Raw genomic sequence first — 15531 nt, forward strand, 5'->3', positions numbered from 1 at the left:
TTCATATGGCTAGATTCCTTGGCAGGATCAGCTCCAGAGTACAAATAATTGTTAGTCACTTGAAGAAAAGTCAATATCTGATTACTATTAAACACAGTGATTTGAATGACAGAAATGAAGCGATACCAGTTCTGGGTTACTGGTTTCACCTTCTTGGAACAGACTGACAGTAATGAAGTAAAATTTTGTTTATTATGAAATGCCAACAATTATGACTGGACATTAAGAAAATACATCTGTTAAACAACTTTTGAACTGAATTACAGAATTTGACTACTGACTCTAATCCTCTACAGACTATGGTTATCACACAGAGGAAAATAGCTGCTACAAAACTTTTCAGTGCTATTAACTGCATTTGGGGGGTTGGTAACTTACTAAAACACATTCAGAACTTCTTAAATATAAGAATTTCTTCCTCATTTAGAAAAATAAGAATTGATCTAAACACTTATGTATAAAACATTCTGATGAGCTATAGATTAGTAGCTGGCAACTACTGGTGATCTTTCATCATTCTTCTTCATTCCCAAAGCCAACTCCACCTGTTTATCTTTTAATTGTAAAGAGAGACAGATAAATTACACATTAGACCACAAGCTTGGTTTACAACAGGATCAATTTCTCCCCGCCCTATCCCCACTGAACATACCTGTAATTCTCAGCCAGGGTATTCAAACACAGGTTCTTTCAACATTAACATTACTGAGCTAATTCAGTAGAACATTAACAATGTTTTAAATCCAGGATTCAGATTTAATTCAGTAAATAGAAGGTAAGAATGAATTATATGCTTGGTCTTTTTATTGATGGAAGTCCTTCATGTTGAAAATGAAGGTGGTGGTCAATTTAACAACAAAACTTTGTAAGTACTTTGGGCAATCTGCTGAGAAGAGGGGTTCCCTCGCTACCTATACTAACTGCTGTCATTTTAAACAACTCCAAAACTGATTTAAAACATACTTATACCAAAATAGGCACAGCAGAAATCAAACTGGTAACTCTTATTTCATGGACTTTTTTTCAGATCCTTTAACTTGCTGGACAATGACTTTCATCATTTTCTCCATTTTGGTTTTTGTCAGTGATTTTCTACAGTACCATATTTGGTCCCATATGCAGCACAAAGGTTTAGGAGATAAGTAAAATGGATCGCGGTCATGATGCATATCCAATGGCCTTCTCTTAGCATACTCCTTATAGTCCCTGACTGGACAGTTGCCTGGATTATCAGGTTTGGCATAAATACATAGAACTGACTCTTCTGTGCTTGCCTGTGTGTTCCGATCATCTTTCCACTCCAAGTACTCTAATCCCTCCTTGTTCTTTTTTAACACAATCTGCCCCCACCACAGATTTGGAGTCTGACTGTGTGTGTTTGTCCCAAAGCCTCGGATGATGTTTACAAGCATTAGGTGCAGAAATCCTTCGGGATGCATTCGACTCAGTATGCCCTTTTTACGAAGATCCTCTACATCTTTATCTGTCAGGTTTTCCAAAATATTCCAATCTCTCTCCCTCTCCTTCTGTACTAGATTCTGGCATTTTACTTTTAAAGCTTCCTGAGATGCTGTGAACTCAGGCCCTTTAATCACATTATACTCGTATTTGTGTTCCTTGAGGTATCTGTCTATACTGCTCTGAAAGAAGAATAAAGAGTTGGCGGAAAACTCTGTGCCATTCTGTTTCCTGACTCTAGTATAGAAGGAGGCGAGGTAATTATCAAGGTCTGCAGGTGGCAGTGTGAAGATCTCACGCGTTTCAGAAGGATAATGTGACGCCAACCAGTCTCTGAACATTTTTATATCACCAATATTACGAATTCTCTTACTCTCCGACTTCTTCAATGTCTCTAAAAGATAAGAGACAACTCTGTGGATAGAAAGAACTACAGAGGCTATCAAAGGCATGTAAGGCGATGCAGAGCCATGTTCACCTTCCTTTTTAAAGCATTCAAACATTCTGGGACTATTATGATCCTGCTCCCTTTAAGTTTTGTGTGATCGCATCCTCCCACCCATCCCACTGTTTTGTCCACCTGTTGCCTCCTGTCTGACACCTCAACTGTAAGTTCTCTGGTGCAGGGAACTGTCATCTTTGTTATTTTTCTGTGCAGTGCCTAGCACAGTAGGGTCCTGATCCTTGATTGGCATTCCTAGGTGCTAACGTATCAAATATTTAAAAACTCATCATTCAAGGGGAGCAGGCTTAGGCCTTAATGAAATTTTATACCACTCACTGAAATTATGAAATTCATCCCTATACAGAGAGACATCTTAAGTTATATGCCACACTTAAGACCTCAAAATAGGGCTTAAGGTGGAACTTTAATTTGTGTGTTGGGAAGGGGGTGAATTTCACCCTGTATGATCTAAAAATTGAGGCCTAAGGCCACAATCTGCAGCTCTTCCTTATGGAACTAGTCACATCACTAAGGATTGCATGATTGGACCTGAAATGTGGACTCTGAAACTGGAGCAATCCAAAAAGGGATAGTGTGTATAAAAATTCCTCAATTTGCAACTATTGTCATGTGTATATGTTTATAGTTAAATAAGGCACAGTAGCAAGTCACATTGTGTTCTGTTATGCTCAGGCAGTCCCCAGGAAATCAATGAGAGCTGGCCTGTGTGCAGATCTCAGGATTTGGCCCAATATTAAGCTGCACTTATTTTACATGTTTGATGTGCTGCACAAGCCATTAAGCAGAATACACTTCAAAGTGGTCTCCAGCACAGACGCTTCTTTATTAAAAAGGAGCTCTAGACCTGAAACATAAATGTCAGCTGAAAGTTAGCTCTAGGGGCTGAGAATCAGGAAAAGCCCACCTGTTTAAAACGGAACAAGTAAAAAATATCTCTTAAAAAGGATTGCCAGGATTCCAGCGGGGTTTTTCTCAGATTGTTATGGGGTTGTCACATCTATATAGTTCCATGTAGCCTAGGAAGAGAATCACTTAGGGTGAAATTCATCCCTAGGCAGAGGGCCATCCCAAGGTCTATGCATTGCCTAACCCCTCGAGGTGGGATGTAAATGGCTTGAAGAGTAGGGAGAGGGAAAGCAATCTCAAGAAATGGTGGAGATTTTATCGGCACTCGTGTGAGTGGGTATCCCTGCCATCAGCTACACAGGCATACATCCTAGGGGGCTTATTGGAACTCCGCTGCTGCTGGATCTCTAGGTAGCACTTGGCAAGGAGGCCTTTTCTTTCAGATGAAGACCTCACCACAGTCACCCTCACCTTTCCTACCCAACCTTCAAGCTGGATTACTGGTAATGTGCTCTGAGGAGGACATCTTGTTTAAGACCATTTGGGAACAGCAGCTAGTGCAGAATGTAGCTGCCAACCTACTGAGTGGCATTTCTCATATGTAGCATGCTACACTGCTCAGCCCCATTGATTACACTGGCTACACAGTGGTTTTCAGATGAAGTTTAAGGTGAGTTTTCAAACCTGGGCAGCCTTAAAGGATTTGTGCTCTCACCTACCTTTCTCTCTCCTCCTATGACTTCACTTCCCACAGCCCACGTATGATTGCCTTCAGGGTATGCTGCAAAGGTCCATGTGCTCTCCTGTGGGTTTTTTCCAGGTGTGAAGAGGTGGGTGCTGAGTGGGATTCTGAAGCTGATGGCTGTGAATGTCTCTTGTTGGCAGTGAGTCATTTGGTACATGATTTTTGGTTTCATTACTATTGTTTCTGCACAGAGAGTATGGATCTACCAACCTAAATATTGCTGCTCCTTTTTTACGAAAACTATTGCATGGTCTACTTGAAGAAATAAATGGATTGTAAATCAATGAACACTGAGACTGCAAGCTAAGGCTGAGATTAAGATAAAATGGCTTATGACTCATTGTTCAGCAAAAACAATTCTTGCATCAATGTCCCCAGGTGAATTTACAGTGGCTGTTGATGAGATACACTATCAAGTCAATTTCAAAAATACTCTAACAATATATTCACCAAGTGTAGTCCTGCTGCAGCTTTTTAGTTTTGTAAGGGCTTGTCTAAACACACACCCTACCTTAATCCAAATTCACCCTCAAGAGTAGACAAGCCTTAAAACACTATTCCAGTACTCTGTTCAATCAAGGGAGAATTATATCCAATCTTCTGCATCACAGAATCTTACAACAGCTTTTTTCTGTCTTTAATGTACTAGCTAATTTAGCAATATGGACATCTACCCCCAAGTGGATGGACTGAGAATCATTCAGGCATGTCATAAGCCCTAATAATGGTAGAGCTAAAGACTATATTTCTTTTAGCTCAAGTGGCTGGGGATCTGTAACTCAAGAACTATCCATGTTCTATCATGGCTTGCTGTCACTGTGACATCTCAACAGTCACAATGTGCAGTTTACTGGCAACCATGAAATCCTAAGGGGCTCTGGATCTGCCACAAAATCTAGATATACATTTATTAAGCGCCACCCTGAATTTTCATATTGCTCTTGATGGCCATCAGTCAGATAGAAGGAGTCATCGCACTAAACAATTGTGGAAAATTAAACCTACAATCCCGACTTTTAGGACTGTTTGCCTGAACATTCAAAAGATGGCTCTATATTTGCACCTGCATTTTTGCATGCATAAAAATCATTTGCATAAAGATCAGGTAGACATCCAGCTGCCTGATATTTTATGTGAAGCACCGTTTGCAAGCAACAAAAAAATCAGATGCAAATTTATTCGCTCTACTGAATCCTCTTTAAAAACTTGGCCCTTTGCTGCTGCTTTGATGTTTTTAATCACTAAATTAAATCGGTATGTGTGTAACTGGCACTAAAAATCCATTAGCCACACCTATGCTAAAATCACAATTGTGTTCTGGTTCACTTCTAAAATGAAGCAGATCCATTTATTAATGGTTCCCAATATTTGGCAAGAAGGACAGTTTGTTTGACAGTTTATACATACACTGTACATCATCCATTTTCTTCTTGAACAAGGCAGTAACTATCTTAAAAGCTACTATAATCACATGCCACATTTTAGTTATTCATCAAAGAGCATATTCTTATGAGGAATCTTATGACATTGTCTCATGTTAAAATGTGCTCTATGCTGACACATGGCGTGACCGGCAAGAAGTGAATTTGTTTTACAAATAAAAAAGTCTGTCCATTTTTAGTTACCAAAAAATTTTAAGATCCCAAATTCTAACAGGATACACAAGACATAAAACTTTTAAATTAATTGCTTTAATATCTTTAGCGCTTTTAAGAAAAGGGGTGAAATTCTGGGCTCATTGAAGTCAATGGGAATTTTGCTACTTACTTCAATGGAGCCAGAATTCCCTTGCAGTTACTACACTAAATTGTTTTAAAGCTCAGTTCCTCTTTCTCTTTCCTGGGGAAACCTGAGTTCATACTCCTGGTTACAGGTTATTGCAGGGACCACATCTTAAGAGGTACAGTGTGTGGTGCTATTGTGGTAAAATCAAAGTCTAAAATGTTCCAACTTAGGTGACTAGCTTTAGCAACCCAAATGTATATTATAGGGCATCTAAATAAGTGGCTTGATCTTCGGAAGTGCTGACTGCGTAAAGCTCCTATTATGTCCGTGGGAGATTGGGGTGTTCAGGATCTCTGGCAATCAGGTGCTTTTATTTAAGTGCTCAGATATGGATTTAGGTGGCTAAATGGAGCCACCCAAATTGTAATATTCTGGCTAAAAGAGACATATAGTAAAAAAAAAAACCACCCAGGAATAAAACTCCAGAAATTCTTACTTTTGTCTGAAGCCACGGGCAGACTGTCCTCAGAGTTTTCATTCTCCACAGTAGGCAGGGCTAAAGAATTTGCAGCATTCTGTGGTCTTGGCTGTTTGTTCTCCTCAGTAGGTATTTCAGCACGGTTCCCAGCTAGTCCCATTCCTGATGTGGTGCACACAGACGGCCACAGCTGGAACTGCTGATGGACAGCTCCAGTGAGTGCAGTGTCATAGAAAGCCAAGACTGGGGGGGGCTCAAACTGGGCCTTTGTTTCCATGCTGGAGACAGGAAATGGCTTTAACTGTTCTTTGGATGCTGTTGATTCACAGGAATTCCCTGCTTTAGAGGTTTTGCTTTTGGACTTTGTAGGATGAAAAGCTGTTAACTTCAAGCAGTTGCTTTCCAGGCTCCTATGATGGCTGTCTTCTAAAGTCTCCTGTAAACAGGGAATTACTGCAGCCTTTTCTTTAAAGACAGAAACTGATGTCAGGATGGCTGCTTGTTTGCTAATGACCTTACTATCTCCATGCATTTGCGGTTCCTCCTCAGCAGATGCTTCTTTATTCTGGAATACTCTTTCAGAATCACAATTACTTCTGCGTAGTTGGTCTCCTGTATCTGTTTCAAATTCTTCTTCATCAGAGATGTCTTGCAGGTCCTCCCTGCTTTCTGGCTCTTCATTACCGTGGTCAGTTCTGGCATGATAGTCAGTTGATGGAAGACTCCGCTCCACAGCAAAGCATGACCTCATGGAGTAGCTGTCTTTCTGAGGAACTACTCCACTCTGCTCTTCTTTTGTCACTGTTGTATCAGAGATTACACAGAATGTGTCCTCTTTCTTGTGCATTATTTCGGGGGATCTGCTGCATGATCCCATGTTAACTGAGTCAGCTTTCTTTTTTTCAAAAGGTGAGGCTACCCTGTACTTCTTGTCACTTAAATTATGTTCCATTGACCAGGAGTCATAGCTTCTGGACCTCTTTTTCCGATCTGCAGCTTCCTCCCTTTCCTCCTGGCTTTTGAAGTATAATGCCCCACAGGGCCAGTGATATGCATGTCCAGATTCACATATCCACAAAACAGAATTGTCCCTGGTGGGATGTCCCATATTCTGTATAATTTCCAAGCTTGGGATTTGACTGCATATAGTTCCATGAGTATGTGCCCAAGTCACTAAATTAGATAGAGCCATGGCAACTGAGCTGACATTGTTGTACATGTCATCACAAACGTTCTCGTTCTGCAAAAGGGTTAGAATTATCTTAAGATACGTAAGAAAAACAGGATGATTTTAGCAACAGTTAATGGGAGCTGTTCTCAACCCCATCTATTTAAATTTTAAATATTAGAATAATTAGCTTGACAAAACTTGTGAAACTTTTCAAATTATTTGTTTGAACAGTTTCTTTGCTCAGCTATAAGAGATGGAAGGGAATTTGTGGATGTATTTATTAACTTATTTGATGAATTTCACAATAGATACAACATACAACTTGCACATGTATCCTATGATCTGAGCAAACTTACAGCTGAGGGGATCTTATACAATGAAATGGGAATTCTGAATGGAAGATGCATGTATTGGGTGAAACCATTCAGGTTAGCATTCAGCCAGTTTGCCATCCTGAAAATAATTATACCCATTCAAAATTAAAAAATAATTTATCAATCATCCCCCATGCACCAAGGTGTTCAGTGGCCCTGTACAAAAACTTCATAATTGATTTATATAATATGTATCTAATAAAACAAACGCAAAACTACTCACAAGGATAAACAGCAGGGAATTTTTACATAAGAAAAAGGGCAAAGGATTTTTTTTTTTTTGAGTTCACATAAGTATATATTTAAGCAAACACAGTTGAATGTGCAATAATCGATGAGGTCATTTAAAGTGTACTCACCATGCTGCTGTTTTTATTTGATGGAATATGCTTTCAATGGGGATTCAAGGGATAAATGTCTCCATATATTTAAGTAGTCCTTTCTTTCACAGAACCTAAAATAAGTATCATATATATTTTTACTTTTTTTATTTTTGGAGGCAAGTTCCATTCCACTAAACTTTTCAATATTCATTGAGCACAAACTAAATGGTCCCAGTCTTGCAAATACTTCACTTATGTGAGCAGTACCATTGAGCTTAATGGGACTACACACAGGAGGAGTTACTCATGCCAATTTAAAGGGAAACAAAATATTAATTATGAAAACAGAATTTTTAAAATTTAAACGTTCCTCTGGACTACTGGAAACCTGACCACAATAGCACTGTGATAGGTCTTGTTTAATTCTTCAAGCTGAAGAAAAAGCAGAAAGAAATATAAACAGTGAAAAGCAAATTAAATTTTAATAATTTAACTTTTAATAAAGTTGCTAGCTACACAAGTGAGGAATTTTCTGTGTAATTCCTATTTATCCCAATAGATTTAAGAGAATTTCTTAAAAGTTGCACCTGTCTATACATAGGCTCTTTTGAAAATCCTAGCCTTAATTAATTAACACCTGTGTGGTGGGATGGAGAAGAGCATCAGTCAAAGTTACTGTTAGCATGTACATGGTGGTAGAGTCAAGAGCAGCGGTTCTCAAACTCTGGGTCAGGACCCCAAAGTGGGTCATAACCCTGTTTTAAAGGGGTCGCCGGGACTGGTATTAGACTTGCCTGGAGCTGAAGCCAAAGCCCTGACCTCACTGCTCGGGGCCAAAGCTGAAGCTGAGCCCTACCACCGAGGGCGGAAGCCCAAGGGCTTCAGCCCTGCGCAGCGGGGCTCAGGCTATAGGCCCCCCACTTGGGGCTGAAGTCCTTGGGCTTCAGCTTTGGCCCCTCTCTCCTACCCAGGGTGGTGGGGCTCAGGCTTCACTCCCTCCTCCTGGGGGTCATGTAATTTTTGTTGTCAGAAGGGGGTCACGGTGCAATGAAGTTTGAGAACCCCTAGTCAAGAGGGTTTATTCAGGAAGAGTGTGTCTTCATGTACTCCTTCTTGCTTACAATGGCTCTCCCAGACCTGAAGAAGAGCTCTATGTAAACTTGTCTCTCCCACCAACAGAAGTTGACCCAATAAACAATATTCCCTTACCCACCTTGTCTCTACAATGGCTTCAGACAGCTACCCATCTACCCACGCTTAGGGGGAGAAACAAGAGCCGTTTGCTTTGATGTTCTACCTCTGGCCCCTTGCTGAGCTCACTGGCCTGGTTTTGGGCAGCAGGGCAAACAGAGCCGGAAAACTGACATCAAGGAGTATTGGCTGGATAGAGGTAACGCCCACTCTAGGGTGTTTGGGGGCTGTTCAGGGGAACAAACCTGCACAGACACACACCCGCTGGGGGGCTGAAGATGGTAAGCTGTCCTGGGTTCACGACGGGTGGTGAGAATGGTAAGCCTCTAGGTAAGTCAGGCGTCTGTATAGACTATTTTACAAAACCTCTTTCTCTGATGCTTGGTTCCTCCTGCAAAGATTAAACAATACTTTGGGGTCAGAACGCGGCGTGGTCACTGTTTTCCCCAGTGATCAGACTCCTGAAGGGGTACCGAACCCAGTCGGACTTGCTGGGTAAGCATGTGCGGAGTACAGTAGCCCAGGGCCTGGTCTGAAAGCGGCAGAATTGCATGATTCCACTGCACGCAAGCGAAAGGCGTGAGGCCTGACAGCTGCGGGTGTGCCCTTAGAGAGGGTTCAGAGATGCAGCTAGCCCTGTAGTTGTGACACCCTGGACCCATAAAAAGCAGGTAGTGGGAGGGGGCTGGGGGAGCCAGGGCCTCTGTGGGGAGGGGTTGGCAGAGACAGACAGAGGAGCTGGGGACGGGGGAAAACTGGAAGGAGCCTGGGGCATCCGGGGGAGGCGAGAGGGTTACCAGGAGAGTGACCCTGGATGTGGGGGGAGATCCTGCCCCTGCTCCCCCTTTTCAACCTGTTCCCTCCCCACTCGCTGCCTGGCCCCAGCCTCCTCCCCTCTGCCCCTCACCTCCCTCGCAGGGGCAGACGCTGCCCTGCCAGCCTCCTGCACCTCCACACTGGCTTGGCTGGCTCCAGCCCAGGGCAGCGGTGGGAGAGGAGGCCAGCTCAGATGCTTGCAATTCCTCTGTCACAGCAGCCCCTGGCAGCCAGGAGGAGGAACTGAGGGGGAGCTCACTGAGCCTGGCTGCAAGCCATTCCAGCAGGTTTCTGGGGAGGCGCCATTGGAGCTGCCACATGGGATGGATGTCATGCGGTTGGCCTGAGATTCGGCACAGACTGGGAACAGATGAGTGATAGCAGTGCAGGCTTCCCCACAATACCCTGCAAATGTGCCTCAAGCATGACCTGAAGGGAGCCCATGGAAGATGAGAGGGTAGCTCCATCTTATTCAGTCGTTGGCCTCTCCCTTGGGACTGCCCAGCAAGGGGCTTGTTAGTGCTGGCAAGGATGAGCGTTCTGTGATATATGGGCACCTGTCCACTGGGAACTCAACTGAGATCTACCAAACTCCTAACACATTTTTCCAAATCCTATGGGGCCAAGCCCCTCAGAAGAGTGAGTAATAGATACACATTTTACCAATCTACAACTTCCAAATAACTTGGTTTTGATGCTCTCGCCGCGTAAGGCTCTGAACTGGCAAGGCACTGAAGCGCACTTTTAAAGTTAAGCATGGGCTTAAGTCCCAGTGACTCAAAAATTAAGCATGTGCTTTGCTGAATTCGGGTTCAGGGCCTAAATGAGGGTGAGATCAAAAACAGTGAGAAGTTTTAAAAGCCCATCATCACAAGAGGGAAGAAGGCTTTCAAAATGGCCTAAAACAATTAATCAAAAATAATGAGGGAGATCTTGTTCCAGATGGTGGGGACTAGGGTTAATAACTAAATGAAAAACACCTGAGAGGAGCACTGAATGAATGTGCAGCAGCTCAGCAAGGTAACTACAGTTCTAACAGGAAGGGAAACAAAAGTGCCACTGATGCCGATCTGCACTCCCCCAGCACTCGGGTCACATAACAGGGTGTCCCATTTAAAGAGACCGTGCCGGGTCAAATTCTCTCTTGCCAAGTTTATTGTATCGCCTAACAGGGAATGGGTAATAGTCAGGAGAACACGTCCTGCTTAGGAGTGAAAAGTCCTGTATGTTAGCAAGGCTGTATCATTGCCCCACTGGGTCCCCTTGTAAAGCTCTTGTACACAAATGTATCTCACTAGTGTGTCTCCCCAGCTTTTCCTATTTATGGCTTTCCAGTGATGATAGGGATAGCTTTAGCCTGGAATGCTGTTTCTAACAGGATGTTGCCTATGCTGGGCATTTGAACCACATGTAAGGCTAAGATTTTCAAAGGTGCTTGAGGGAGTTAGGTGCCCATTCCCACTAAAATTCTTTGGCTCCTTTGAAAAGTGCTGCCTAAAACATTTTAGCTGAAACCATGTTTAAACTGAGTCTTATACCACTTCAGCCAATGCACTTTGAACCCCGGGCCTGTCTTAATTTAGGGCAGGCATTACACTGAGCCCACCATGATCCTTGTCCCATTCTTGCCTATGGGTCTGTTCCTGCTCCCATTGATATCAGTGGGGGTTATGACACTGCCTTTAGTGAATAGTTTCCCCCTAAAGGGCTGCACTACCTGGACAGAGCAAAAGGAACTTCCACGTCAATACTTCGGCATTTACAATTACTGTGGAACAAGGTAATTATTACTGTGTAATAAAAACAGAAGCTTTGCCTGGTCATAAAGCATGGAATTATTAACTTGGCAGCTGAACTTCTTGATTGCTATCATGTCCTTCTCGAAATTGGACCTTTTGATCTCCCTCTATCTGTAAGCATGTCTTCCCTTTCCTGATCTCTCCTGAAAAGCCTTTTCTTTTGATACTTCGCTCCTAATAAAACTCCAGTGATCAGCTATAGTACCTTCAGAGTCCAGATCTGCTCTGACGTTAGTGTCAATCTGGAGTAACTCCATAGAAGTCAATGGGGTTACTCTGGATTTACACCAGTGTAACTGAGAGGAGACCTTTGCCTTTACAGTTAAATATTTACTAAATAAAAATGACTCAGATCCTCACCTGGTATAAATCAGCAAAGCTTCATCAAAGCCACTAGAGCCACACCAATGTACCTCAGATAAAGATCAGGCCCAATGCCTATAATTAAAAAAAAAAATCTTTATAAATAGCAGTTGCTGCTTCAGTATCTCTGTAACTGTGAATACTGGGGCATTTTAATGATATTCCAGCAAGCACTTCCATTTGATAATGGACTTGAGAGTGTGAACAGGATATTCCAAAGTTGTAAGGTAAATGCTCTCTTCAGATGAAATGAGCAGGGGTTAAAACTACAATTAAATAAACCCCACCCTCACCAAGAAATGAATTTACATAAATAAAAAGAATGAACCTTCTTAAACAGCTATAAGATTCTGCTTTCTTACAGTCCTACTCTGAATAATTGAACAGTCAATATGTCAGTTTCTTATTTGATAACTCTTTTTCCACTCAGTATTAAAGATGGCTGAGTGTCCCCAGCAGCTGGGAGTGGATGAGCTGGGATGGATCACTTGATGATTCCCTCTGAAGCACCTGGCATTGGTCTGACCCAGTATGACTGTTCTTATGTAAGATAATTTAGGCTTGGCATTTTCAAAGGGGCCTAAATGAGCTAGGCACCCAGCCTCTGTTGAATTTCAATACCAGTTTTGAAAATCTCACCCTTAAACATTTTTGGCCTAAATTTTCAAAAATGGCTAGTGATTTTGTGTGCACGTGCATGCCCAATTCAACACATTTCAAAGGGGCCTGAATTTCACAGGGTAGGTGCTCAGTGCTTTCTGAAAATCTGTCTACTGCAAGGTACCTCAAAAACGGAGGCACCCAAAATCACCAATCACTTTTGAAAATGTGAAACTATGATTTATTCCACTTTCAAAATTAGATGACAAAGTCATTATGGTTCATAATACCTCAAAGGTTCCTTGAAATCTCCTAAAACAGACTTATAGTTTCTTTATTTGGTTATGCTTCTTGCATTTGTACAGATCTTAGAAACCTCCTTAAGTGACATTTGCTTTGGTTTTAGTTCCTTTTTCCCCTCCTTTCCTAATAGTCTTGGTTCTGTTTCTCTTTTTGGTCTTTTATTGTCTATTTCACAGTTTTAGTTCAAGAGGCAGGAGCAGTTCCACCTCCTGACAGGACAAAACAGGAAACTGGAACAATCCTAGTAAGAAAAACCAGGATTTAGAGCACTGTCCACTTAGTCCTATGAGGGACAGCAGGTTCTCACTGCATGTGCCAGCTTTGGGAGACACTCTGCTGGTAAGTGCTACTCCACAGAAACCTCATTATGTGACTTCATATATTTTCATAGAATCGGGCACTATTTTTTGTTTTTACTTCCTTCAGATCCCAGATCATCTTCCCCACAGTTGCCCTGAATTACATCTCCTCTCTCAAGTGCCTGTTACGGAGACACTATTCTTGCAGCATGACTAAGCTCCCTGAGGCAATTATTATTTATTATTGTTACTTTTATTTTTTAAGTATGACAGACACTAAAAACAGATGTATGGGGGGAAATTAATTACAAAATATCCAATTTTTATCACACTGAGAAGGAGCATGAGGGAAACTGAAATTAATGGGAAACAAATTATGAAGCAGCTCGTCAAACATTTTTACTAAAAACTCTCAAATGTAGAAAATAACTTCAAGTCCTGATCCTGCAAACACTTACACATCTGAGTAACTCCATGAATATGAGTAGTTGCACAAGGGAACAACTTGTGTTATGTAAAGTTACATGCAAGTTTGCAGAACTGGGGCCTTTTTTCTTCATAAGATTTTCTCTGGGCATTACTCTTGGAGTGTTAGGCCCCAATCCTGTACTGTACATGAGCGTACCTCCGCAGTGCTAATTGCAGGATCGGGGCCTTACTTTGTTCTTCAGACCCATATATGCAAATAGAATCATAGAACTGGAAGGGACCTCCAGAGGTCATCTAGTCCAGTCCCCTGCACTCAAGGCAGGACCAAGTATTAGACCATCCCTGACAGGTGTTTGTCCAACCTGCTCTTAAAAATCCCCAATGATGGGAGATTCCACAACCTCCCTAGGCAATTTATTCCAGTGCTTAACCACTCTGACAGTTAGGAAGTTTTTCCTAATGTCCAACCTAAACTGCCCTTGCTGCAATTTAAGCCTGTTGCTTCTTGTCCTATCCTCAGAGGTTAAGAAGAACCATTTTTCTCCCTCCTCCTTGTAACAGCCTTTTATGTACTTGAAATAATCCATCTTTCATCACTGAAGAACTGGAAGAGGGATGTGGGATGTCAAAAGTGCATTTCTCAAAGACATTAAAGCAGTGTTGTCAACTCTCACAATTTTCAAAAATCTCATGATATTTGAACTTCCTTAAAGCACCAGCTTCTGGAGTCGTGTCCTCCACTTTAATTTATTTAAATAAGTTTCAGTCCTTATGATTGCAGAAAAATGCTTGAGCTCAAAAGGCAAATAAAAAAACCCAAAATGCATACTTTTTTTTTAAATCATGATTTTGGGGGCTTGATTCATGATTCTTGAATGCTGGGGTTGGTAATCCTGCAGTAGTAATTTGTTTTCTGAAAACAACAGATGCTAACTTAAGTTTAAATTAAAGATGTGTTTTGTATTTAACAATTTAGGTGGCAAAGTCTTGCTGAAATTTACAGCTGAACAAACCTGTGAATTTACAGATCTTCTCCACCAGAGGCTGCTACATAATAATAGTGAAACCCTGGCTAGGAAGAGCCAATTGATTTCAGTCCTATTTTAGGCTCACACCCAATCCAGACAGAAAGCATTCCGTTTCTGCAGGGTAGGCTGACTGAAAAGAGTGTTTACACATCTCCCTTTGGCCTAGGCCTAACAAGGAAAGCAATGTCCTGATCCTGATTCCGAGAAAAATCTTACTACTAATCCATGGTCCACTCTTCTGCTAAACGTTAAGTTTGCAAGGGTGAAAATACCCTCCCAAAATACTGTTCTCCATAGCTGCAAAAAACCAACCAACAAAAAAAAACACCCAACTACACACATGAAGTACCAAACACATCAAAAATAGCAATAATTAATATAAAGTCCTAGACTTCGCTTTCCTGGCTGCTCAGCAATGCTGATTCGGGGGGGGGGGAGGGGGGATGTTTAAACTTAATGCTACAACTACAATGCAATTCTAGGTTGACTAATAGTGTTATTTTAGCTGAATACAGAAGCATCTCCATTTATAATCCTTGTATGTAATGGGTTTGTATCTTAGTTCTTTTGTATCTGGCTGAAATTTGGCATAAAATTTCCTCAATCTAAGACTGCAGATTTTGTCCCTTCAAAAAATCCCTTCTGAATTTGGATAGTGTGCGTGTATGTGTGTATATATAATGCCTACTATTCCTATATACATATATATACACCGCTACCCCATATAATGCTGTCCTCAGGAGCCAAAAAATCTTACCGCGTTATAGGTGAAACCATGTTATATCGAACTTGCTTTGATCCGCCGGAGTGCGCAGCCCCGCCCCCCCGGAGTGCTGCTTTACCGCATTATATCCGAATTCATGTTATATCAGTTATATCGGGGTAGAGGGGTGTGTGTGTGTGTGTATATATATATATATATTTATTTATTTATTTATTTTCCAGATATTGCTGAGCAAATTTTTTTTTTTTTTTCAAAAATTCATCTACAAATAGTGAAGTAACACAGGCCACTTCCCTACTAATCTCTTAACAAAGAAATTAAACGGTGCTTTATATTGGAGATAGCACATTCCAGTGCTTAGGGGACTAGAGTGGGAGCTGGGAGCCCTGGGTT

General features: G+C 41.6%; 1 protein-coding gene across 1 annotated transcript; it reads right to left on the reverse strand.

The window, feature by feature from the left end:
• Positions 1 to 1004: 1004 nt before the first annotated feature.
• On the reverse strand, positions 1005 to 8277 carry LOC135894286 (uncharacterized protein KIAA1958-like). The gene is made up of 3 exons (XM_065422350.1): positions 8263 to 8277; positions 5737 to 6958; positions 1005 to 1852 (listed from the first exon to the last, which is right to left on the reverse strand). The coding sequence occupies exons 1-3, from the start codon at positions 8275 to 8277 to the stop codon at positions 1005 to 1007; spliced, it is 2085 nt and encodes a 694-aa protein (XP_065278422.1).
• Between the last annotated feature and the right edge of the window lie 7254 nt (positions 8278 to 15531).

Source organism: Emys orbicularis, chromosome 24 (assembly GCF_028017835.1).
Source record: "Emys orbicularis isolate rEmyOrb1 chromosome 24, rEmyOrb1.hap1, whole genome shotgun sequence".
In the NCBI taxonomy this organism is placed as follows: Eukaryota; Metazoa; Chordata; order Testudines; family Emydidae; genus Emys; species Emys orbicularis.

Excerpts from the sequence above, each read along its gene's own strand:
- LOC135894286 (XM_065422350.1), bottom strand. Across the intron at positions 1,853-5,736 it reads GCCCGTGGCTTCAGACAAAA|AGACATTGAAGAAGTCGGAG; the intron begins GTAAGAATTTCT and ends CTTATCTTTTAG.